The 25,974-nt window shown below is 28.9% G+C and overlaps 4 protein-coding genes and 1 long non-coding RNA gene across 8 annotated transcripts in view; 2 read left to right on the forward strand and 3 right to left on the reverse strand.

Moving 5' to 3' along the window:
• Positions 1-2,868, forward strand: part of LOC138940457 (ankyrin repeat domain-containing protein 50-like) — a 74,030-nt gene extending 71,162 nt beyond the window's left edge. For 3 of the 4 annotated variants that reach the window (XM_070309367.1, XM_070309366.1, XM_070309368.1), the window contains 4 exons: positions 8-546; positions 895-1,023; positions 1,272-1,449; positions 1,863-2,868. In XM_070309367.1, the coding sequence (XP_070165468.1) occupies positions 8-546; positions 895-1,023; positions 1,272-1,443 (840 nt within the window). In that variant the 3' untranslated portion in view covers positions 1,444-1,449; positions 1,863-2,868. The remainder of the gene's footprint in view (positions 1-7; positions 547-894; positions 1,024-1,271; positions 1,450-1,862) is intronic. The other variant, XM_070309369.1, reaches the window with a different exon arrangement.
• Positions 2,869-3,619: 751 nt separating this feature from the next.
• Positions 3,620-8,263, forward strand: LOC138940648 (excitatory amino acid transporter 3). The gene is made up of 10 exons (XM_070309744.1): positions 3,620-3,656; positions 4,209-4,471; positions 5,548-5,725; positions 6,074-6,116; positions 6,279-6,318; positions 6,571-6,754; positions 6,986-7,219; positions 7,296-7,487; positions 7,628-7,762; positions 7,930-8,263. The coding sequence occupies exons 2-10, from the start codon at positions 4,231-4,233 to the stop codon at positions 8,063-8,065; spliced, it is 1,383 nt and encodes a 460-aa protein (XP_070165845.1). The 5' UTR covers positions 3,620-3,656; positions 4,209-4,230; the 3' UTR covers positions 8,066-8,263.
• An 86-nt stretch (positions 8,264-8,349) lies between these two features.
• Positions 8,350-17,081, reverse strand: Aldh (Aldehyde dehydrogenase). Its single transcript, XM_070309743.1, has 8 exons — positions 16,845-17,081; positions 12,331-12,576; positions 10,097-10,343; positions 9,632-9,966; positions 9,406-9,543; positions 9,156-9,320; positions 8,884-9,041; positions 8,350-8,791 (listed from the first exon to the last, which is right to left on the reverse strand). The coding sequence occupies exons 1-8, from the start codon at positions 16,938-16,940 to the stop codon at positions 8,644-8,646; spliced, it is 1,533 nt and encodes a 510-aa protein (XP_070165844.1). The 5' UTR covers positions 16,941-17,081; the 3' UTR covers positions 8,350-8,643.
• A 1,391-nt stretch (positions 17,082-18,472) lies between these two features.
• Positions 18,473-20,140, reverse strand: LOC138940673 (uncharacterized). The gene is made up of 3 exons (XR_011448029.1): positions 19,554-20,140; positions 19,195-19,488; positions 18,473-19,071 (listed from the first exon to the last, which is right to left on the reverse strand). It is a non-coding gene; the product is annotated as an uncharacterized lncRNA (long non-coding RNA).
• Positions 20,141-20,721: 581 nt separating this feature from the next.
• Mybbp1a (MYB binding protein 1a) lies at positions 20,722-25,651 on the reverse strand. Its single transcript, XM_070309781.1, has 10 exons — positions 25,489-25,651; positions 25,149-25,343; positions 24,655-25,050; positions 23,968-24,551; positions 23,737-23,849; positions 23,141-23,664; positions 22,285-23,034; positions 21,978-22,226; positions 21,478-21,911; positions 20,722-21,374 (listed from the first exon to the last, which is right to left on the reverse strand). Exons 1-10 carry the CDS (start codon positions 25,594-25,596, stop codon positions 20,951-20,953), a joined length of 3,777 nt encoding a protein of 1,258 aa, XP_070165882.1. The 5' UTR covers positions 25,597-25,651; the 3' UTR covers positions 20,722-20,950.
• Between the last annotated feature and the right edge of the window lie 323 nt (positions 25,652-25,974).

The raw sequence follows: 25,974 nt of genomic DNA on the forward strand, positions 1-25,974 counted from the left end.
ATTTTAGATGCCATTATCTTTTACTCAACAACTACAACAGTGTTCAAGAGGAGCAAAAAGTCGACCACTCAGTAAACTATTGTCACCCTTGAAGAGCGAACCGCAAAGTCCGATATACGCTTCACCACCACATTCTCCGTTAAGCGATAGCCTTATTCCTTATTCACCTACAAACACGAGTCCACCCAGTGCTCAAACGGCCGCTAATGTGATACAGAATCAGCTGGGTGTATCGTTAATGGCGGCAAATCCAAACATGCCATACAAAACGCAGTCAGGAGGATATAATCATATACCAGTGATTTACGAGCCGATTAAAATCAAAACTGAAATTATCGACAGAAATAACATTAGCAAGCCGTTTGAATTAACGAATGAAATGTTAGGTTTGAGCATTGGGAAGGATAAGGAGAATGGATACGAGGAAAAACGAAATTCAGCAGATACGCATTTTACACGAGATACTCATATGAGAATAATATTGGGAAATAGCGGCGCTGGTGTTGGTAGAAGCGTCAAGCACATTTCCGATCACACACCTGGAAGGTAAGGAATTGATAGCGTGAGCATTTTTCTACGCTAAAGTCCTAATTGTTTATTGTGTTATACAATTAATCATATCATCATCGTTAATTCAATCATATAAATATGTTTTTCGTTCATCTATCACATTCAAAATACACCACATATCAGAGATCACAAATTTGTTTGAAGTACATATTCACGAAATTCAGCAATGCAAGAGTATCAGATCACAGAGATATGTCATGTATATTAATCTTATGTTTCATATGTGTATGTCATCTAAAAGTCACATGTACATAATTCCATCTTGTCAATTAAAATTTTATAAAGCATACTTATCATCTTAATTTTTTCAATGCAATTCTTTAGACTTTACAGAAATCACAATGGTCGTATAAGGAAGACACACCGCTTCATGAGCGATAGGCTTTCCTTCCTTTTTCAACCCTCCCGAGTGAAAAAAGATAGAATATGTAGTCAAGGAGGACATACGACAATGTTAGACATATATATCATGCTATGTATTAATTGATTACTTTAAATGTACAGCTGATCAGAAACACAGACATATTAATGATATATATAATGAAAGATACTTTCTTTTCTAAAATCTTAATACAAATGTTACTTCTTTTCTCTTTAACTTGCATTTAATTTTTCACATCAACTCTTTGACGAAACGAAGAAATCTATACATATATGTTATTTGTAAACGTTTCATAAAGTGCTACTATATTACATTTCAGTGCGGGTAATTTAAAGCCAAAGCGTAATGGCTTGGTATCCAATCCAGCCATGAGATTAGTAGCGGGAGTTAGAAATGGAATTGAGAATGCCACAAATAGAAATAAGCCTATCACAACACGTGTAAATGGATTCCAGTGGAAGACAGAAGCGCGCAAAGAAACACCCTTGTAGGGACAGGTATTATTTATTTATTCATTAACAGTTTTGTACAATTTGCCAGTTTTTATACTTTATAATAAGGAATGCTTTGCAATAAGACCTATAACTTTACAAAAAATATCTTGATATTACACACTTTAAAGTTGTCTAAGAAGTATTTTGTCAAAGTGAACACTTTATTTATTCATTATATAGGACAGATATATATTCTGGAATTTTAGAAATTTAAAAATTTATTTTGTTATTTTTTAAAAATAAGTGAAGAAGAGAGCAATTATGGCACAAAAAGAATTTTAATATTTCTGAGTAACTATTTATATATGTTGCCACATTTCACATATAATAATAAAATCAGAATGAGTATTAATATAGAGCTGTATAGAATAGCTATATAGAATAAAATAAAATAAATTTTTTTCATGTTAATACAGGCTGTACATTACGGATTGTCTCGGCGAAGAGCCGGAAGCCAACATCGTGGATGGCGATCTGTCGCGAATAAAAAGCGAAAGTCAATAAACAAATTTTTCTCGGTTTATTTGAGCAAAATCAAATTACCTCGAATAAGAAGGAAAAGGAAGGTGGAATGAATATTCTGATATAGCGTGAAATATCGAAATCGCGTAGCACACGAAACCAAATATTAATTTGTATAGGGAAAGTATATAGACATAGATATGTAAACTCATGAAACATGACTTTGTATAAACATAACGTTAACGAAATTATTTACTGATCTCACTAATATAATATAATGCACATACATATATACATACATTCATATTAGGTGTATGTATGTTTGTATGTCAAAATACTTATTATACAGGATATATTACAAATGCTGCCCAATCTCTTAACCGAGCTTAGAGAACAAATTACTACTTCTGTTATGTAAATATTTGGTTTGCAGTCGAAAATAAAAAAATTTATTAATTTGCTAAAATTTGTTATGGGAGAAATTGAACAGCCTTTGAGAGATATATACTGTATATAAAATCATTATTAAAATTTTGAGAAGAAAGAGAGAAAAAGAAATCTTAGTAGCGATGTTAATGCCGATAATGCAGGTTAGATGATAAAGTTTAACGATGAAAAATTCTTCAGAAGACTGGATGCAAACGGAATGCATATGTGATCTTTTAATGGATAACTTTAAACCGAAGAAAATGTGTATAAATATGTATAAATTATATTAAAAAAATTAAAGATGATAAAGTATGATAACATGAACTCATTACAAATACGTAACATTATGGCCTGAAAATGAGGAACGTGTGTAAATACAAATCCCACGTAATGTTTCGTGCAACATATTTATTATACTGTAATAGGTGCGAAATAAATAAAAACTAGGAAATATTAAACGCAATTCTGGACGATTTATTTTTTATTGTAACTGTCATTAAAACCGATTCTGCATAATAATTACCAAGATATAATGTGATGATTTATGATAATGATTTCATCATAAGAGATGCTTTGACCTTTAAAAGAAAAACTGATTAAAGTTATTATTAAATTGAATGATGAATAATATACACTCTCATATATATACATATATATATAGATTGTGATATTAAAACTATCGAATTTTTTCTACATCATAATAATGATGGTAAGATATTTTTATCTAGACGGTTATTTGTTTCGAACTTTTAAGGCTATTTCCTAATTATCCTATTATCTTATTTGATATATTAACATCTTGCCAAAGCTATTGATATCAGCAATTGGATCAAATTATGTCTATAACATATTAGTTTTTGCTCAAACGCGCGTGTTTTTGATTTAGGAAAATATAGGACAATGAGGGAAGGTGGTAAATTACGACCGGTATTAAGATAGTATCTGCAGTCCAGTTGTCAAGTAGGTTTGTTGAAATAAAACATTGATAAAGAAGAAGTCTCTTGTCTTAGATAATATATCTTGATAAAGTCTTTTAAGTTAGAGTATCTTGATATCGTTCAGTACTCTAGTTAAAAGCTTAGAGTCTTCAGCTCTTAAGTGATTTCTGTAAATAATTCATAATTTGTCTAATGTGAATCGAACTTTCATGTTATATCACTTTAATATATAGTGTTGGATAAATAAAAATAAAGTATGATACGTGTTTGAATTTTTATACGAGGTAAATATATTTGTAATTAGAATGACTGTATTATCGATTCTCACTTTTTAAATCAATTTTAAAGATACAGCTGATTAGACATCAACGCTAAATGCAAGTAAGCAAGATATTTTTCTAAGTATTATTAGCAGTGTAAACATGAACATTTGTTAAACATTTATCTTCAGCCTAATTACGTGATGTTTTTAGACAGTATGAACAGTGTTTAAAATCTATCATTTGAAAGTGTTGATGCATGCATAACATATTAATGTTTTTAATAATAATTAGTGGTGTTTAATTATTAGAAATATCGATAACTCGCATACTACTACACATCTTTAGATCTTAAACCATTCTATATTTGTTTCCCATTTAATGTTTCTAAATACTAGCGGATCTCTTTTGCATTTAACTCGCATTGACGTCAATTCCATCACTAGTTCACATACTTCAATCGCGATTTTACAAAATTTATTATAAAATACACACGAATATTTTGATAGTAATAAGTAAGTCCGCAGATTCTAATTTCTTTTTACAAAAAAATACTTTTTATATTTACCTTCTAATAATTTTAAATCCTTAAAAAATTCGTTAGATCATAGATTGTTTTTCGATTCTTTTGAATTGTAAAATTTAATTTTTAATCATTATTACTATAATATAGCACGCTTATAAAATCAACTACAATGAAAAATTTGATGCTTTTCCTGTCGAAACATAAACTGATAATATCGACAATGATCGGTGTGACTGCCGGGACAATATACGGTATGAGTCTCAAGCATTATAGCGAAAAATCGTGGTCTGATCGAGATATCATGTATCTCAAATTTCCTGGAGAAGTGTTTCTCAGAGCGGTGAATTGTTTAATATTACCGCTTGTTACGTCCAGTATTATAAGCGCTACTTGTAATCTCAGCAAATCTGGTAAGTATTCATAATGATCAAATTTTTTTTTAAATATGCAATCATTTGTTTAGATTTCTCTTATATCTTTTTAGAGAGGAATCAAAGTTATAGAATTAAATAAAGATAATTATACATATAGGGTGTCCCATTTTAAAGGACCCACTCAAATATCTCAGAAACACTGCGTTATATCGAAAAATGTTTCAAACAAAAGTTGTGTGGCTTCAAGGGGGCCATAAGATGGTGACAATGATTTGACCTTGGAAAATCATTTCAAGGTCATGTGAAGGTCAACTTTAAAATCTTGAATAGAAACCCCCATTTTTTATTTAGTATTCTTGTAGCTGACATCGAGAGCTTTCCAAAACACTATAATAAAGTATTTTTTCATTAAGTACTTTTTGAGTTACTTTATATTTTAATCTGACATATTTTGATATAAAAAATAAAATATTTCGTAAAATATTCAGTTTTCGATAATTTTACCGTGATACTTCTATGTACAGAATAATAAGACAAATTAATTAGTGCCAAAAAAAAAAACAAATAATTGTTTAAAAAAATACATTGTAAATAATTTGCTTAAAAACAATTTTTTTTTATACTAATTGATTTTTCTCATTATTCTGTACATAGAAGTATTACGGTAAGATTATCAAAAACTAAATATTTTACGAGATATTTAATTTTTAAATATCAAAATATGTCAGATTAAAATATAAAATAACTCAAAAAGTACTTAATAAAAAAATATATTTATTATAGTGTTTTGGAAAGCTCTCGATGTCAGCTACAAGAATACTACTAAATAAAAAATGGGGGTTTACATTCAAGATTTTAAAGTTGACCTTCACATGACCTTCAAATGATTTTTCAAGGTCAAATCATTGTCACCATCTTATGGCCCCCTTGAAGCCACACAACTTTTGTTTGTAACATTTTTCGATTTAACGCAGTGTTTCTGAGATATTTGAGTGGGTCCTTTAAAATGGGACACCCTGTATATATTTATATATTATCTTTCAGAAAAAAATTATACAAAAAAGATAATACAGATAAAATATGACTTCTTAGAATTTATTATAATTTCATAGGACCAATTGGATTGATGGCATTATACTATTATCTAACGACTACTACACTTGGAATAATTTTATGTGTTATACTTGTTGAGACTATTCGGCCGGGCGAATTAATGAGACATGAAAACATTATTATGTCGACGTCCACAAAAACCTATATGACAATAGATACAATTTTAGATTTATTTCGGTAATTGAATGAATTTAATCGGCAATTAAACGAAATCTCCATTATCACATTTTTAGAGCTTTTTTTATTGAAATTAATATATATATATATATTCTTGCGAGGAAGTATAATTTAAAATAAAATATATAATGTAATAAAAGAAGCGAGCTGAAATCATTTTCAGCTCTTTTTCCTGCAGATCAAAAATAATTTGTTTGAAAGATAAAGAATCGTCTGTTTACATTTTTACAAAAAATATATGAAAGTTCTTTACTTTTTTAGTGTTTACAAATATTTTGTAGAATAATGAAAGAAGTTTCATTTGTAAGAAAATCGCATATATATTTCTTTTTTTTCATATTATTACAGTAATTTGTTTCCTGAAAATATAGTGCTCGCATGCATGTATCAGGTATGTTTCTTTACGATTTACATAGATTTGCAATATTTAAAAAAATGTGTGTGTGTGTGTGTGTGTGTAAATACATTTTTTAAATACTGCAGATATATATATATATATATATATATATATATATATATATATATATATATATTTGTTTCTTTTTTATTATAGTATCAAACCATTCTGGAAAAACCAACTAATGCAAATACAGGTACTACATGATGCGTTCAATATTGCATCTTTTTTCTTGCAGCCTTTTATCTTTTATTTAAACTTGTAATTGCCTTTTCTTCAATTTTTTTAATTTTTGAGATATAGTTAGAAAGAATTGTTTAGGTATATGGTCTGTAAATAAATGATATTAAAATGAATAATGATAATGAAAATATTGCTAAACCGTCTAACATATAGCATTAATATTATATATTTTTTGTATAACAACTAAAGATATGTTTCAATACAGTATCAATAGAAGAATGGTCCATAATAAGCGAATATGTGGCAGGAACAAATGTCTTGGGTTTAGTATTTTATAGTCTATTACTGGGTTTGGCAATTGGAAATATAGGTACGAAGGGAAAACCATTATCAGATTTTTTCAATTCCCTAACCGACGTTATGATGAAAATTATGAATTGGATAACGTTGTACGTCACTATTATATTATTATCGCACATTATTAATATATTACTATCGAATTAGAAATAAATTTAGGATATTTATTCTATTATCTAAAATTAATCTTATTCCTTCTGTAATTATCCATATTTATCTAACTTTTTAATAACAAGTATTTTAATAATAATATATAAAATTATACAATATATTATACATTATAGATTTTCTACGCATTAATAACAATAAAATTTTTTGTTCAGAATAGCACCGATAGGCGCATCATTTCTTATTGCTGGTCGAATTCTGGAAATCGATGATTTTAGTAATATGATAAGTCATTTAGGATTTTACATTTTAACCGTGTTTATTGGTCTGATACTGCAAGGTTTTGTAATACTACCCTTCCTTCATTGGATTGTCACGCGCAAATCATCTTATAAAATTATATCCAAACTTGGCCCATCCTTTGCAACAGCTATTGGAACATCGTCAAGGTACATGACAAGATAAAAGAAATTATCGATATACAAAAAAATTTTGAAAAAATCTCTTATTAAGAATATAATCTAGCACAGCCACAGTTCCATACACAATACGATGTTTAGAAGATCTGGGAATAAATCATAAAATTACAAAATTTCTTGTACCAATTGGAGCAGCAATAAATATGGACGGGATAGCCCTATACGAAACTGTTGGAGCGATATTTATTATACAATTACGTGGATTACAATTTTCATTATTTAAAATAATAGTCATCAGGTTTGTGATAAAAAATGGACGCAACTGAACTATGATACAATAATGGTTGGAGAAATATTCTCTCGCATAAAATTTGGAAATTTTGAACGTATAATTTTAAATATATAATTTTAAAACTTCATTATTTTTTCTCTTTTCAGTATTACATGTACAGTATCGTGTGTGGGTGCTGCTGGGATACCTAGCGGTGGTTATATGATGTTAATAATGGTGTTGAACTCTATAGGAGTACCAGTCGAAGATGTTACATTGATTATCGCTACCGATTGGTTTGTGTAAGTATATATATAATGGTATATCATTAATTTTTTTTTAAATATAAAAGCAATATTTTTTTCTTTCTTAAGGAGATAATGGAGATAAATTTATTTAAAGAAAAATGAATTATATTCATGAATAATAAAATGTTTTATAAGGAGTAAGGAAATGTCTTGTCTTTCAGTGACCGTTTTAGAACGACAGTCAATATTATAGGCGATGCGCTTGGCGCAAGCATTATATCTTACTTTTGTAAAGAAGACTTAGAAGATGAAATGTATCCATTGAAAACAAACGTTATTTGTAATGTGCCCATATAAACGTATTTGCATAATGAAAGTTGGAATAGATATTATGACATAGCATCATGTTAGTAACAAGATTTACTAAGCATTGTGTAATAATTTTCTCTCAATCAAATCCTTCTTACAATGCTTATTGTGCTCAATATAAACATAAATAATAAAGGAAAATTAAAAAAAGGGAAAAATAATATGCCATAGTATACATAATGTAACATTATAAAACAATTATATTTTTACAAAGATAAAAAATGTCTATTGTGAGATACATTTTTTTTCATATGTCTCACCACTACATTATCAAGAGTTTAAATTTATTTATTAAATGTAATTAATTTATTAAATATAACTAAATTGTTAGTTTAAATATAATTTAAATTACTATTGTATTATTGTACAAGTAATATAATTCAATTGTATAAATTGTAATTCTCATAATTGAATTATATAGACTTTTATAGCACCTTTGTGTAGTAAGAATATAATAGTTTATGGATTAAAAATAGTTTAAATTTATAATAGTTTTAGAATTTACGTAAAAAAATATGCTTTTTTGTTAAGTAAAAAATTTTTATGTAGAGACTTTGATATAATTTTTACGAATTTTTTTCATTTAGTTGGACAATTACACTTTTCACCTCTGTGTATGCCTGAAGACCATATTCTCCGAGTTCCCTACCATGTCCGGACATTTTATAACCACCAAATGGAACTTGAGGAATAATAGCATTATATGTGTTGACCCTACACATAAAAATTAACAGAACAACGAGATTAATTTAAATCTTTTTTTAAATCACAATCTATTTTTTATACGATATTTTTAAACAACTTACCATACAGTACCAGCACGAAGGCCTTGCGTTATATAATTTGCTTTGTCGAGATCTTTCGTGAAGACTGCAGCAGCTAATCCATAATCGGTGTTATTAGCGCGTTCAATAACTTCGTCCAAATCATCGAATTTTAGGATCTGTTGAACCGGTCCAAATATCTATCGACAAAAAGAGCATCATGTAGATTTTTTAATGAATATGTTACATCATTTTTAAATTAAATATAATCATATATATCATTTTTTAATTAAATATAATTTCAAAATGCTTACTTCTTTTGTAGCTATAGTCATATCATCTTTAACATCTGCGAACACTGTTGGAGCAATAAAGTATCCTTTATCACCAACGCGTTCGCCGCCTGTTATTAAGCTAGCACCTTCTTCTTTACCAGATTTTATCATATCCATAATTTTATCTAATTGCTGCTCGTCAATCTAGTTAAATAAAAATTATATTAATTACAATTATTAATCAATCGATTAATATTGCCATATATCATCTATATAAATTCGAATATACCTGTGGACCTTGTTCTATTTTCAAATCAAATGGATCTCCCACAGTTCTAGATTTGGCGCGAAGCGCGCTTTTTTCTACGAACTCGTCATAAATATCTGTTTGAACAAAAGTTCTAGATCCTGCGCAACAACATTGACCCTAATACAAATACAAGAAAAACAAATAAAGCATCAAAGAAAGAATGGAAAACTCAAACGGAACAGGATATTATATGCCAATAAATTACCATATTAAAGAATAATCCAAAATGTGCTCCTTCCACTGCGTGATTTAAATCCACATCCTTAAGAATGATATTAGGAGATTTTCCGCCTAATTCTAATGTAGTTCTTTTTAAATTGTTTATAGCAGCATTTTGACTTATTAACTTGCCGATCTCTGTAGATCCCGTAAATGCGATCTTATCAACTTTATTGTGAGTCACTAATGCAGCTCCGGTTTTACCATATCCGGGAACAACATTGATTACTCCATTAGGAAACCCGGCTTCCTTGGACAATTGTGCTATATAGAGTGCTGTTAATGGAGTCTGTTCTGCAGGTTTTAGAATAACAACGTTTCCTATAAAAAGTAAAATAGTAACTTAAAACTAAATCTGATAGGAAACTGACTTATCATTCTAATGATATTGTAAGCATTTCATTAATTACTATAATGTAATGAGAAACATAATTTGTAAACTCATGGTCACCTGTAGCTAAAGCTGGTCCTAGTTTCCAAGCCATCATCAGCATTGGAAAGTTCCATGGAATGATTTGACCACATACTCCTACTGGCTCGTGTCTAGTATATGCAAAGACTTTTCCATCAGCTGGTATAACTTTTCCATGATTCTTATCGGCCCATCCTGCATAATATCTTAACACTTGGACACTAAAGGGAACGTCCACATGATAAGCAGATGAATAAGGTTTGCCATTGTCTAAAGTTTCTAGAGACTGAAATGTATACAATAAAAATAATAGAATTATTATTTGTAAAAAATCAAACATTATTTTTCGAAAGTTCGATCATTTTGGGCATAATTTAACGTTCTAGATTAGAATATCTCGCAATCACCTTTTTCCGATTTTGCCGATTTCATATATGGATGATAAGGTCGATAACATCTCACGCGTTAATTATTATAATTAGATAATCTTGAAAGTATGTATATAATTATATTATTATTTAATTAGTGTGTATATATATATAAATATATACACACTAATTAAATAATAATATAATTATGTGTATATATATAAATGATAGTGTGTACTATATATATAAATATATGCACACTAATTAAATAATAATATAACTATATACATACTTTCAAGATTATCTAATTATAATAATTAATATAATATATATACAGGGTGTTAAAAAAGTCTGGAAACGGTCAAATATCTCAAAAACGAAACATTTCTCTTAGAAAAGTTTAAAATAACTCAAAAAGTACTTAATGAAAAAATACTTTATTATAGTATTTTGGAAAGCTCTCGAGATAAGCTACAAGAATATGTAATGAAAAATAGGGGGTTCCATTTAAAAAATTCAAAGTGATTTTTAAGCGGAATATATTTTACGAGATATTTAATTTTTTATATCAAAATATGTCAGATTAAAATATAAAATAACTCAAAAAGTACTTAATGAAAAAATACTTTATTATAGTGTTTTGGAAAGCTTTCGATGTCAGCTACAAGAATACTAAATAAAAAATGGGGGTTTCCATTTAAGATTTTAAAGTTGACCTTCACATGACCTTCAAATGATTTTCCAAGGTCAAATCATTGTCACCATCTTATGCCCCTCTTGAAGCCACACAACTTTTGTTTGAAACATTTTTCTCTTCCGGGCTTGGTTTTTGAGATATTCGACTGGATGGATTAAAATGGGCCACCCAGTATATATCTGATTCTTGGAAATTGAAAACGGTGCAATATTTCATTGATTTCAAACGTTATGGCTGAGATAATATCTTAGAATTGCGGATGATAACCATACGTATTGTTTCAATCAATCATAGAAATCGTTGTTGCATTACTTTTGCCTTAAAGCAGGCGATTTGGATCTATTAATTTGGGTCTATCGTTTTAAAGTAGAGGTATCTGAGTCGCAATCCCGAAACGATGAAAAGGAAAGCAAACAAACTGTCATTAGAGATTTCTAATTTTCAGTTTTGAAATTCAAATTCAGTGACTGGAAAATGAACACGAAAGTAAAAATCGCATTTCTAGTAGAATTTTATTTCCTAATTTTATATTTTTTGTTAGTTAAAGTTAACGTTGGAAAGTTTATTTTATTTTTACTTAATATTACTTCAAATTATTAATTATATAATATCGACGCATTTTTTATTTTATATTACATATATTGACCGCATCATATATTGTAATTTTTGTAAAATATTTTTATAAAACAAAATAATTGTTTAAAAACATATTGAAATAATTAACGGCTCAAATCTATTTTTCAAGTTTTACATAAGATAAAAGAATTTCAAAAAGTCTAGGAATTTCACAATCTGCGACTCGGCGGACGGCGTGGTTGGACCGAGAAGTAATATTATGTAATCGTAATAATCGGTTAATTGTATAATAATATAAATTGTATTAATTATTTGATCGTTTCGATGAAACGTCGAAACGAGAGATTGCCAGATGTGTAAATGCGATACAATTATCTCTCTTATAATCTTCTCAGGATGTTTTCGTATTGCTTGACTTCTGTAGAAGGGCATGCAGAGTTTAGATAAGACTGTGTGCCTCAAATACTCAATTTAGTTTTCGATTCACTTTTTTGAAAAATTTTCGTAATATTTTATAATATTCGCTTTTCTAACATTCTAATAAATATAAATATAAGAAAGAGAAAGAGAGAGAGAGAGAAAGAGAAAGAGAGAATATTATCATATTAAAAAATATTGAGTTAATATTTTACCGCAAGATATTTGTGATCACGCTCTATCAAATCTGCTAATTTGTTTAAAAGAACTCCTCTGTAAGATGCATCCATAGTTCTCCATGGTGAATGCCTTTTAAAAGCTTTATTAGCAGCTTGTACGGCAACATCAATATCCGCGCTATCGCCTTCTTGTACTTCGGCGATTACTTCGCCAGTAGCAGGATTGATGGTGGGAAATGTCTTTTCATTTTTAGATTTATGCCATTCATTATTGATAAATATCTATAACAAAACAAAAGATATTTTTTTCTTGTATAACAATAAACTTAATATATTTATATTATAAAGCAAGAATAAATGTATATGATTATGCTTTGATCATTTCAGATTAGAGAAAAATATTATCAATCATGTAATATAAATTAGATTTCTCATAAGAATTATTGGAACACAAAAGTGACTGTAACTAAACAATAAGACTAGAGATTTTATGTTTATATATTTCTTTTTATAAAATATTTTATAATATAAATTAATTGTTTTCTTTATTGCTCCAACTAAAACTAATGATTATAGATATCTGTCTCTTACATGTTATGAAATGCAAGTTATTAAAATTATTAACTTCTAATTATTAAATTCTCACTATATATGCTATTGTTCCTAAATATTTTATTAAAAAATAAATATCTACTATAGCTAGTTTTCCATATGTTAAACCTGATTAAATTACAATCTTATTCTTATTAACTGATTATGATTAAAATTTCATATAATTAGTGAATAAATCAAACTTCATTGCTCGAAAGAATATCACAATACTGACAAAAGAATAAAGTGTATATGCGGCTATCATATTCATGATTGAATTCAAATTATTAAATTCGAGCTTGATTGTTATATGGTCTATTATCGTTATATTTAGGAAATAAAAATGCGACACACTATATTTTGCATGGCGATCATACACTATTAAATGTGAGCATGCAGATTTTTCGTCGAAGAAAAATGTATAACAAAAACTGATTTCTTTCGTAACGCAAAATCTATTAACATATATTAGCTACATACCTTAATGTGTATAAAATACATATATGTATAATATACATGATTCATAGTATCATGTTTATGTTAAGCTTTTTACATTATTCATTTCAAAAGACGACGATGTTTCTCCAATCTCAATTTTAAATGAGATTTCGATTATGCAGTGATATTTTAAGAGAAATTATTCTAAAGATATATATATTACATTGTATAAATTCTTTTCATATAAATTATACTTCACAAACAGTTGTCATATTTTCAAAGATATTATAAAAATTATAAAAATTAATAAATTATATTATTTAAAAAGGGACAAGGATTAACTACTGTATATTTTCTTTTTTTTTGTTTATCTGCTGCTAATAAAAAGAACAAACTAAAAAATAAGTATAATTTTAAAAGTATAATTTTAAAAATGAAAAATGCATACTTAGAAATATATATATATATATATATATATATATATATTCAGCTTAGATCGTTATAAATTAGTTCGGGTCATAGATATTATTTGAAAATTGCATTAAAGTTTCATAAGAAAAAAGATCATTTTACGTTTAATAGATGCAAAATTCTTTCCTCTCTTATTTTTTTACTCAATAGAGAACAACTTCGTAAATATCTAAAAATAATCTTATTGTTAAAGCCGTTTATACATCATAATTTAAAACGTGAGAAATATCTTAGCAGATTTGTAAAAAATATCATTTTTTATGAAATGACGCATTTCTTTTAACGATCCGATAGCTATTTGGCAATTTTACGATATATGATATATTTTTAAATGTCTTAATGTTATTTGAGATGTTAAGGCAGATATATGATACTATAGATACTCATTTCACGTGTTTTATATATTTGAAGTAACAGATACAAATCTCATCAAGAAAGGTCAGTTTTCTTGTTCATAACGAATATATATATATATATATATATATATATATATATATATATATATATATATAGGTAAAAAACAATAACAAACATTGGATAGTAACTAGTTAAACAGTTAAAACTTGAGTTAAAAAGTTAATAACTTTTAATTTAACTTTCATTTTAAACGTGTTAACTTTTAACTTAAACTAGTTATTTTTAAATGCATTAACACGTTAACTTATTAACTTTTTTATACAAGTTAAAATAATTCATTAATATTAAAGTCGTATGAAAATAATTAATTGTTACGCGAATATTTCATTTGTCGAACAACAAGTTTGTCGTATGTGTCACTGTTGGATAGAGAATTAACTTTTAACTTTATAATAAGTATATAATTTTTTAATTTAATTTTAACTAAATTAATTTTCGTTTAAGTAACTTTTAATGTAAACTTAATTAATTTTTGGGCCATTAACTTTAAACTTAATTTAATTTTAAAAAAAATTAAAAATTACCCAATCCTAATAAAAAGAAATGAAGAATTTATAAATATCAATTAAGAATATTACACTAATATAGATAAAATAAATACAAATATTATACAGTAATGCGGCAATTTCGAACACAAAAGAGCCACGAGAAAAACCACAAGAAAAAACGAAACTATCTTTTTTTCGAACAAATTTTAATTTTCCGAAATATATAAATGATGCACGAATATGTAAATAAATGTATTTAAGTCTTCATTTTTCTAATAATAAATTTACGAGGTCTGATCGAAAAGTCCGACTCTATTTTTTTTGCGTCAATCAGCTGTAGCTCGGTGACGGGACTAATGCAGCGTGCACCCTTGAATCTTATTGCACAGCATAATTTTTTGTCAGCGCGTAGCTCTTCAATCGCTGCTAGTGATAGTATTAGATAACCGTGATAGTTGCACGTGTATTTATCAATGTCCGCTGCATTTTGTGTTTCCAGCTAAAATGATCGAACGTGTTTTACAAGAATCTGTATTAAATTTTATCAAAAACTTGGTGATACGCAATCAGAGACAATTGAAAAGATACAAAATTGAATGATAGAATTAAATGCAGGGTATCGAGTCTGTAATTCAAGTGAGAGTGAAAATCCATACAGCACCGAACGATTGCAAAAACGTTGCATAGATCTCACATTGAAACATTGTAATATTGCATAGAAGTTGCGAAATGTTTCTGCAATGTTACTACAAGTCTGCGGCAACGTTGAAATGTCCGCCCTCAGAAATATTTCAATGTAAGACTATAGTAATGTTACGGTGCAATATATTTGTAATATTTAAATACATTGCTACAAATATACAAAACGCTTCAAATTTAATACATAAACTTTGAGAACATATAAAAACATCCAAGAGAGATAAGAAAAAAGATTGTGAATTTACGCAATTACAACGAGTTTTTTCTCGTCTCTCTTGGATGTCTTTATATATTCTCCAAGTTTATCTATTTAATTTGAAGCATTTTGCATATTAAAAAATTATTGCTTTTATATCAAATTTTTGCTTTTATATAAAAATAGGAACTATTAAACAATTTTCTGTTATCTAATTAACATCGCTATTTTATAAATTATTTACAAGTTTAAAAAATTGATAATGATTAAATAATTTATAATTCATAAAAATTATAATTTTATTTATATAAATATTAAACTCCATATCTTAAGTAGACAATAAACGAATAATTTTAACTTTTTTCGGATAATTATTTGTCCGATTTCTGAACACTCAATTCAAAATCTGAATTTCCTGTGTTGAAATTGTATCAGACAAATTAATCTGATAAGAATAGTTATTATATCTTTAATATTACTAACCGCTGTTTGCAAGCTTTATATAAGCATCTTGATTAAAACTTAAATACGGGATAGATAACGCAATGCGCGCCGCATAGTGGTAACGAACGAAGTAGCGATTATCAAAAACTGTCTTTTGTAATGTTTTTGAAATGTTGCTCTGTAACATTCTCATAAAATATTACAATTCTATATTCCAATAATGTCTCAACAATATTTCATTGCAACTTGCAAGATTGTAACATTATTGCTGCAATGTAATTGCAATGTTCTGTGCTGGTATGGGAATTAGCACAAAAAGGAGCGAATTTACTAGAAAATTTATAATTTCATTAAACCAAGTCCAAACCTAGTCAATTCGCTTATTTTTGGAATTTTCACCCTCACTTGAATTACAGAATCGATTACCTTGATTCTTTGTCGTCATCGGGCTGCAAGAAAAAAATACGGTCGAATATTTTTTGATCAGATCTCGTATATCATATATAATAAATGATCATATATAATATAATATATTCTTCTATTGTGGATTTTTTTTTTTTTTTTTTTTTTTTTTTTAATGATACGATACAACAATCTTTTTACATTCTAATCCTGTTCCAATATCTTAAAACAAAAAAATGCTCTAACAAATAGTGCGTTGTTATCTACCTCCGAGCTATATCAGAATTTCTTATAAGCCATCATTAATATAATGTTTGTTCGACGTGAATTATATTGCATAATATTGCGATTTATATATTTCTATTACGATTACAATTATTTCTTGCGCGAATTTCAATACTTACACCAGTGTATAAAATCGGCGGATTTACATCTGGAGCTGGCAAAGTTGCGGACGAGAAACATCGAAAGTGTGGACATTTTTTTAATACACGCAACATGCTACTGAATAACTTTTGCACGTAAAAGGAGTGAAAAAAACTGTGAGAGATTTGTTCGATAGCCTCGGGAAGTCACCTCGACTTACTTCTGTGACAGCAGAGAGAAATCTGAGAGTGGTCATCCCTGCGTTTTTCGTAAGATAGTTTTTGGTCCCGTACAGCAGCGCCTCTACGTCCATTTTACAGACCCTTGAAACTACATGGCCACATCCATTTTCGATGGCATGATAAAACAACCAATTGGTTCATGTCCGTGCTACGTCCACTTTTCGATATTGTCGAATATCGATACCCAGACAGCACATGGATGTCCTTAGGACGTCCAAAGGGCATCCAGGACATACATGATGTAGGATATCCTCAGGATATCCCATTGTAATCCTCAGATCTTCTCTGGATGTCCTGAGGAAGAGTAAATGATAGCCGTATATTAACCTCTGGAGAATCCAGGGAGATCCTGTGGAACATCCTAAGGATTTTTATAGGATATGTTAAGGATATTTTTCGTATGTTTCAAGGAGCAAATTTAAAAATTTAAATATGAATTAAAATTATGTTTTGTTATTTACTGCCAATATTAAAAATCTAATATTAAAAATAGTTCACCGTTCTTTAATATTTGAGGCTTTCGTGATGTACATGGAATATTTTAGGTTTGGCTCCCGGGTTTAAGTTGTGTAATATTTTCTAAACAATCCAATATCTGAAATCCCTATGTTGGGATTGCATCAGAAATTGGACTGATAGAAAATAATTACATTTATAATTTCCTGTCAGTTGCTCTTTGCAAGCTTTATATGTTTATATAATTCTCATGACCAAATCTCAAATACGAGTTCGCGTGTCGCATAGCGGTAAACAAACGAACTAGCAGTTGATGAATACTATTGTTTGTAAAGTTTTTGGAATGTTGCGAACAGTAACATTTCTCATGAAATATTAAATAAATAATAATTTTGGATATCTGAAAATGTGCGCATCAATTCAATTATTAATATTAAACGAAATTAACGTTAACAATTAATTGCACATGTATATGTCCTCTGGAAATCCAAAAGACATCCAATATAATAGACAGGGCAAATATATCCTACAGACATCCAGAGGTTATCCAGTGGACATTTATAGGACATGAATACTTATTATAATACTTAAGATTTCTAAATTATATTAAATAGCCGACACAACTAAAAATAATTATATATGCATATTAAATTTTTATAAATATATTTATAATAATATCTTAAAACATCCTAAAAATGTCCTGAACCGTCCTGGACATATTCAGGATGATCCTGAGGATGTTTTGTGCTGTCTGGGATATTTACATAAGATTATGTGAATCCCTTTTTTAAGTTAAAGTTATCATTTAGCATTGCTTTTTACGATTTACACTCTTTGTTTTAAGAATGGGAAAGGGAAAAACAATTTTTAATGCAAATGTCTTACGTAACATTATACATATACTATAAAAAAATGTATATTTTATTGTACATAATGTTTAATGAAGATTACAAAAACATGCATAAAAAGCTATTTAATCTGAAACATTGTCTTTTTTCTAGAATCGTTTTATCAAACAAAATTCGGTTTATTGAAGTATTAATTTTTAATATTTGCTTTATAGTATATATACTATATAAACATCAATATATGCTATTTTAATAACTATATTATTTTAAATAATACTGTATTTTAAATAACTATATTCGAGGAAAATTTTACTCGTTGGCTGTTCCAAAACTTTTTTGAGCGTTTCTGATTGGTTCCAGGCCGGCCATCGAGTAAAATTTTACTCGGAGAGGAAATTTTACACCGTTTTAAAACGTGGCCGTAGTAATCTAATAATTAATTACCAAACGTAATTAGACTACCAATCATTACCAAACGATTGTCTTTCACAAGGGGACCCCGCAACATGATACAAATGGATTTTGATGGAACTCAGGTATGTTGTAGAGGTATTTGCCCTAAGTACCAGGCTAACGGGAATTTATGCACTACGGTGTCTGATCCTATGATGTTTTTTGAATTGTTTAACCCAAGTCGAGCTAGCGGTGAAATGGAAGGAATCCGATAAAAAAGGAAACGCAGCATTCATCGCCCATTGCTGTAAAGTCTGTGTTGTGACCTGAATAAGAATAAAATTAATCAATCGTAGCATATCAGACGCATGTGATTCCGCTGTTTTCAATAATAAGAATACTCTACATTTTTCTTCAATGTGTTATTTAGTTTTTATGAAATTGTTTACCTGTTCCAAATTTTGCCGCGCTTCCAGAAATCGTTTGTATGTTTCACTGTCAATAGTTTTCCATTTGTCAAAGTTGGTTCCTCCTCTTTTTACATCGTCTTTCCATCGATAAATATGACTCATATGTTTTAAGCGAGAGCATCCTTTTTTTTGCAAAGTTTTCAAAGACCACTTTGGATGGGCTGCAGCAAGAGCAACTGTTCTTTCTTTGTACGATAATGGAATGTAATCTTTAGGCTCTGGTGCGAATTCTTCAGCAATGTATTCCTCATCATCTCTCGCTACACCCTTGCACTACAAGATACATTATTGTATACTTCAATAAATTCGCACAAAATGAGAAACAACTCCGTACTCACAGAAATTCAACTTATCGGCGAATATTCCTGTAATTCGTCAAACTCGTCAATGCCGATCAGCTCCTCGACGTCGATGATTTTTCCGTCAGCCACCATATCAACAATTTCCCTGCCTATAACCTCTCCCATTGCAATAGAAGCAGCGGAAATCACGGTTGGCAGTGTATCCGTGAGTAGATTCAAATTTCGGAGCAACGATTCGGAATATTTGAGGGTTACACTTCTTTTATTTTTCAAATTTCACTTATATAGATTCTTCAATATAGCGACCCGTATTACTTGCGTTATTTCATGCACACTCTGCTAAGACAGGCTGCGAATGACTGGGGACTGGGGAGCTAGAATTCCGTCAGGGGGGCCTGCGTTAAGGTCTTCCCCCTAGGAAAGGGGAGGGTCATTAATGATAAACACAGGAGCGAACGGTGCCAAAATACTTGGAAGTTTGAAAAGGGGGCAGATCGTTGATTTTAATGGTAAACGCAGGTAGCGAACGATGCCGAAATACTTGGAATTTGGACAAGGGGCCGGATCGTTGATTTTAACAATAAGAGCTCGTTTTAAAACTGTACAAAATCTTACCAAAAACCGTACGTTGTATAGCAATTCTTTTCCCCGCAACTTTGTAATGCAATGTTTGTTATTGATATTAAGTAAGATTTAACTTATTAAAAAGTTAAAGTGGTCCGGCTAACTTTATGGAGCTCACTCCTGCCGACCCTTATATATATAATGGTAACTTATGATTATTTAATAGATAAAAAATAACTCTTGAAAATTTTATAAATAGCTTTTAAACATGGATCATTTATATTTGATAATTAACAACACAATTACTGCTAAAGTCGCATTGCCATATTATTAAAGAATAGGAATATATAATAGATGAAGGAGAGTTTTATCTTACAGAACTGACAAGGTCAATTTGAAGTTAATAGATTACAATTTATACATTTTTTTCTCTCTCTGTTTCTCTGTTTTTGTGGGTACAGTTATATAATAGTATGTATATATATATAAGAAAAAATTTGTCATTATAATAGTTATAAATTAAAAAAAAAAAATATATATATATATATATTATGTATATTGTATGCATAATGTGATCATAAAGTAATTGTGAGAGCATACACATAATATATATATATATATATAATGTACATTGATAAAATGTCATCTGTGTAAATATACAGATTTGATCTTTTCTGATGTCAGGGACACAAAACCGTGGAAATTGTTTTGTTAAAATAATTATAACGATATAGATAAGATAAAAAAGGGTTCTTAACTTAGTTTTGCTTTACAGACTGAATATTTAATTTCACATATAAACCAATCTAAAAGAAAAAAAAATCTTATGCATATTATTATTTAATATATTGGCAAATCTATGAGTTATATTAAACACAATTGATACTTTTTCTTCTCTTTTTAGGTTCACGATTTTCTTCCACTGTCTTGTCATGATTTCTTTTGTTTAACGATTTCGAATTCATGGATTTATGTGAATGCCCATTTTGAAAAACTTCCGTATCATTTATGTCATTTTCTGATAAATTGACATTGCTAAATTTAAACAATTCTATATCTGTAGACATTGTTCTTGCGCGTAATTCACGTGCTTCTTTCTTCAATAATTGCTTCTCCCTTTGCTTATTTTTTTTCTTTTTCTTCTTTTGTACATTATTATTATGCACAGTTTCTTCTACTTCTTCTGAACCACTAGTTTTTCCATTTTGAGATGTCACATTGCTTTGTTTGCCATTACTTTGTAAAGTAAGATCAGTTGAATCATTCAACTGATTATTATTCTTTTTTGATTTCCTGATGACAAAAATTATATTGAACACAAAGCAATTTTAAGCTAAATGTATATAATAGAAAAATGAAAATCTCTGGAAATTACAAATTATATTGTTACACTTACACATTAAATGGAATTCCTATCTGTTTTGCTAACTTTTTATATGCATTTTTCAGATCCGTGGAAAAAATGCTTTGATTTTCATACATTGTTACAAGCGTCGTTTTAATAGTTTGCCAATTCCACGCTTGTGGCAAATAATGCGCGTGAACAGTATGCAATAATGTCAAAAGAAGACCAATAAATTTCTGGACTTTCTTTTGTACACTGGTATCATTATATGGAATAAATTGTCCATTATTGTTTACATGCGAATTGCATAACTCATTACACATGTCTATAATATTTTTGTAAAGCGTTGTTTCTAATTTTATTCTCACGTCGGCATACTTTGTGTCCGTATTCAACAATCGATTATTTCTATATAAAATTATTAATAATTCAAGCGCCTGACTTCTACGGAAGTATCGAATATTGCTATCAAAAGCAGAGTTTACCTAAGTAATCAAATAAAATAATATAACAAAATTTTATATTGCAAGACATTTTTTAAATATACATACCAATAGAAGTGCTAGCTGCCAATTATCTTCCCAACATAGTTGTAAGACACTCTTAAATAATATAAGCGAAAGTATGCAGTCCCTTTTTTTCATGAATGTAGTTAAGTTTTTGCTATAAATTTCTATAACATTTTTGCTGGATAAGTTTGCTTGTTGCACACATTTTACAAGAAAGGTACAGCATTCAGCCAAGTTTTCACTTATTTCCTGACAGATCAAAGTAGAACGCTCTCCCTTTTCAATTAGAGCCTTAAAAAAGGATCATGTTAAAACAGTAAACTTATATTTAATTGTTATAAATAATTACCTTCAACACTGTCATTAACAAAGTATCATCAACATCTGTCGTATCTCCAAATTTTTTTATCATTGATAATTTTTTTAAGCAGGTCTGAACTCTATGTTTGAGTGGTTGCTGATGTGAATCCTTTATACAGAATTCTAAGAGAGTAAAAAGCGGTATAATCATATCTATAGCAACTGCCATAGATGGGCAAGTCCCCAAATAAATATTCAACAAATCTATCACACGAATTCTAAAATGTGTCAATGTTTCACTCGTCTTTTCTTGTTTTTTAGAACGAACTTGACGGTTCTCACGTAAGACTTTAAAAGCTGCTGCTAATGATTCATTTAAACGTTTGCCTTCCTCTTCACCTATTTGATCTACATCGATATCTTCATCATCAGTTTGGGTTGCAGCATCACCTAGAGCTTGACGTACTGCCATTCTCAATTTATCAGTCACTGTTTCATCATCATCATTATCGTTATCATCATCGTCATCATCCTCATCGTCGCCGTCATCATCTTCCTCTTCGTCCTCCTCCTCCTCCTCCTCCTCATCATCATCATCATCATCATCATCATCATCATCATCATCATCATTATCATCATTTTCATCTTTATTTATGTTAGATTCGGACCTACTTTCTTTTGATAAAACTTTACTATTTAAAACATTTTCTTCTTCTTCATTATCTGATTCACTTTCTAAATCTTCATTATCATTTTGCTTTATGGTAAGTGTACTTTGATTATTTTTTACATCTAATATCTAAAACAAAAGTTATATTGTTACATATATTCAATTCTTTAAATTCTTTATTTCATAAATTAAATAAATTGATAACTCTTTTCTTATTAATTGGATAACAACTTACAGCCAATATCTGATAAACAGCAGATGGAGTCAGATATGGACAGATATGTGGAAAAACACTATCAACCAATGAGCGCAATAAATGATTATTCCTGGATAAAAGGGATAATAAAAGATCTACTATTACTTCAACCCATTGTGGTTCCTCTTGTACAGGTGTGTCATCAAGCTTTTTATGTCCCTTGGACTTTTTAATTAATCTCTCATAACAACATTGAAGTTCGTTAATTGACATAATTGCCATTTCAGGATCTGAGAATAATTGTAGACTCATGTGTAAATTCATTGTATGAAATATTGGTAAAGCAATCGTATTTTTTGTATTCTTTTCTAGTTTTTCAATCAAATGTATTGCTCTTCCCCAAGCATCAGATGCTGCATCACTCAATGGTGATCTTAACTGTATCACATTGGATTGTAATTTGGAGTTCAAATCATGAACAAGTGTACTTAATAAATTCCGTACATCGTCCAATTTTGGCAATTTATGATCCAACGCACGATAAAACGAATTTTTAAATTGCGCTAAAAATAATAATTAAATATATTTTAGCACATATATAAACAATAAGTTTTCGAAAAATATAAAAAACTTACGCGCTAATTCTATTCCAACATTTGACATTTCACATAATCCATAGGTGAATAGAAACATCAATTGTGCAAGCTTCCATTCTTGATCTAAAAGTGTCTCTCGATGACCTATTAATCTAAATTAATTAAAAGATATGTGTTTAATACAATAAATATTAAGTTGTTTTAAGCTATTTGTTCATAATAACATATTGTCATTTTTGTGCTATATAACTATTCTAGGTTTGTATTTACCTTGTTAAAAGTTGTGCTGCATAACTTCGCTCAGCATTTGTCCAAAATTTTACTTTTATATTTTCTCTTTCTTTAATTGTTTTGTTTTCTATAATATCTCTATACAATTGACATAATTTTTTAACACCATCTAATTTGAGATTTGCTGTAATTTTTTGGATCATCTTAATACCTGTTTTCTTTTCTATCATTAGATCACCAGGATATAATATAAGCTTCTTCAATATATTTAACTGTGTCTTTGTCTTGATATCTTCGTCACTTGTAGCAAATATCATCAAATGTAAAACTTTTCTAAACGCTGTTAAAACTTCATCATTATTATTCCTCTTACAGTGCGAAAATCTCTTTAACATGTGTTGCAAGAGATTTGGTGATAATAATGATGGAATTACAGTTTTATCTGTAATATTAGAAAGTATCAATTGTAAAATTTCTGTAGCAATATATTCATCGCTCTTTGATGGTTTTGTAAATTTCTGATCAATGACTTTCCAGAAGTCTGTTATAAGCTCAGTCAATATTAATTTTTCACAAAATAATTTGAATACTGGATGTCGATAAGAAACAATTCTGGGTAAGGCCTGTATAATAATAGAAAAATTACATATAAGTATTATATAGTAATACTCAAATATGTTTTCATCTTTGTTAAAAATTATTCTCATATTCTATTGAATGACGTACCATTAATAGTTTGACAATATCTTCTATAGACTCTTTAGCAAGAATCTGTTTCACACCAAAGTGCTCTTTTAAAAACTTATTAATTAGAGATGGATATTTATCTCCAACAACAAGCAGTAGATAAAATGTATCCAAAGTTTGTTCAGACCATGATTTGCCAATTTCCTTCTCGACAATTGGCCAAACAACTTTCTTCATAGATACAATATCAAGCTGAGTAATAAACTCACTGAGAAATATGATAGAGATAAATGATAGATAACTGCGTTGTTTGCCAGCATTCAAAAGAATTTCAGTGATTTGTTGTTGTATCTCATTCGTACTTTGAATGAGTGATTTGGATCTTATTAATGCACCGCATAATAGTATACGTCCCATGTATATATCGGCATTCTCCTACAAAAGTTTACATTTTCAGGTAATATTTTAATATTATAAAATTATTACATTAAAAGTATAAAACAAAAAATGGAAAGTTATAAAAAAAATCATACACTTTTAGAATTTTTGCCAATTGGATGCAATTGAGTATTTGTTACGGATAAAAGTTTGTCTATTGAAGTTTCAGGATGCATCATTAAGAAAACTGTCAATGTGCTGTAATTTCCTTTTCTTGTAATTACTTGTGAAGATCCTAAACTACGCACTAGTCTGCTTAGTGCATATTTCAACTCTTTGTCATCTTGATTCTGTAAAGATAAATCAATCTTGCAGTCACATAGACATAATAATTTATTAAATATTTAATACAAACTGGATTTTTGTTTCTCTTTTTCACGTTCAGATATAAAGTAAAATAGCTCAATATATGTGAGGTTATACGAATTAACTTACCGTATCATACTGACATAAATGATTTAATAATGCGACTCCAGCATTTAATCTTGCAGAATCATTGTTATTCTTCAATTTGTCGAAGTTATTCAATACGATAGAATTCATTCTGTTAATTTATTGTCGTTTAGGGTTATCCGACACTATTTTTCCCACATGTGCGTATCATACAGTGAATGCATAGCCATTTTGATTTTTAGATATTTCATATCAAGACTAGAGAGCAGACTAGGGCCGGTATTCATAGTCAGTTCTTATTTCAAGACCGTCTTAAGCCCGTATCAGACTACGCATTGAAAATTGAAGATTGCAATTTGACTAATCAGAACAAAAGGAACTAAAATTTTTTTGTCCTGATTGGTCAAATTTCAATCTCAATCTTCAATGCATAGTCTAATGCGGCGTCTACAATAGAGATTTTAAACCCTAAGCTTTAAGAAATTGACCAATCACAGTCAAGTATGAGAAGAATACTCGACTGTGATT

Source organism: Polyergus mexicanus, unplaced genomic scaffold, assembly GCF_030449975.1.
Source record: "Polyergus mexicanus isolate NDT 795.1 unplaced genomic scaffold, iyPolMexi1.0 SCAF_17, whole genome shotgun sequence".
Classification (NCBI taxonomy): domain Eukaryota; kingdom Metazoa; phylum Arthropoda; class Insecta; order Hymenoptera; family Formicidae; genus Polyergus; species Polyergus mexicanus.

What these genes read in the sequence shown, in the direction of transcription:
- LOC138940648 (XM_070309744.1), top strand. Translation starts at nt 4,231, where the DNA reads ATGAAAAATTTGATGCTTTTCCTGTCGAAACATAAACTGATAATATCG. An exon ending in ACAATTTTAGATTTATTTCG is followed by an intron (nt 5,726 to 6,073) that starts GTAATTGAATGA and finishes ATATTATTACAG; the next exon opens with TAATTTGTTTCCTGAAAATA. An exon ending in GCTATTGGAACATCGTCAAG is followed by an intron (nt 7,220 to 7,295) that starts GTACATGACAAG and finishes AATATAATCTAG; the next exon opens with CACAGCCACAGTTCCATACA.
- Aldh (XM_070309743.1), bottom strand. Translation starts at nt 16,940, where the DNA reads ATGTTGCGTGTATTAAAAAAATGTCCACACTTTCGATGTTTCTCGTCC. An exon ending in TTGGATTATTCTTTAATATG is followed by an intron (nt 9,544 to 9,631) that starts GTAATTTATTGG and finishes TATTTGTATTAG; the next exon opens with GGTCAATGTTGTTGCGCAGG. An exon ending in TGACTATAGCTACAAAAGAA is followed by an intron (nt 9,042 to 9,155) that starts GTAAGCATTTTG and finishes TTTTGTCGATAG; the next exon opens with ATATTTGGACCGGTTCAACA.
- Mybbp1a (XM_070309781.1), bottom strand. Translation starts at nt 25,596, where the DNA reads ATGAATTCTATCGTATTGAATAACTTCGACAAATTGAAGAATAACAAT. An exon ending in ATTTATGTCAGTATGATACG is followed by an intron (nt 25,344 to 25,488) that starts GTAAGTTAATTC and finishes TTATCTTTACAG; the next exon opens with AATCAAGATGACAAAGAGTT. An exon ending in TGTTGGAATAGAATTAGCGC is followed by an intron (nt 23,665 to 23,736) that starts GTAAGTTTTTTA and finishes TATTATTTTTAG; the next exon opens with CGCAATTTAAAAATTCGTTT.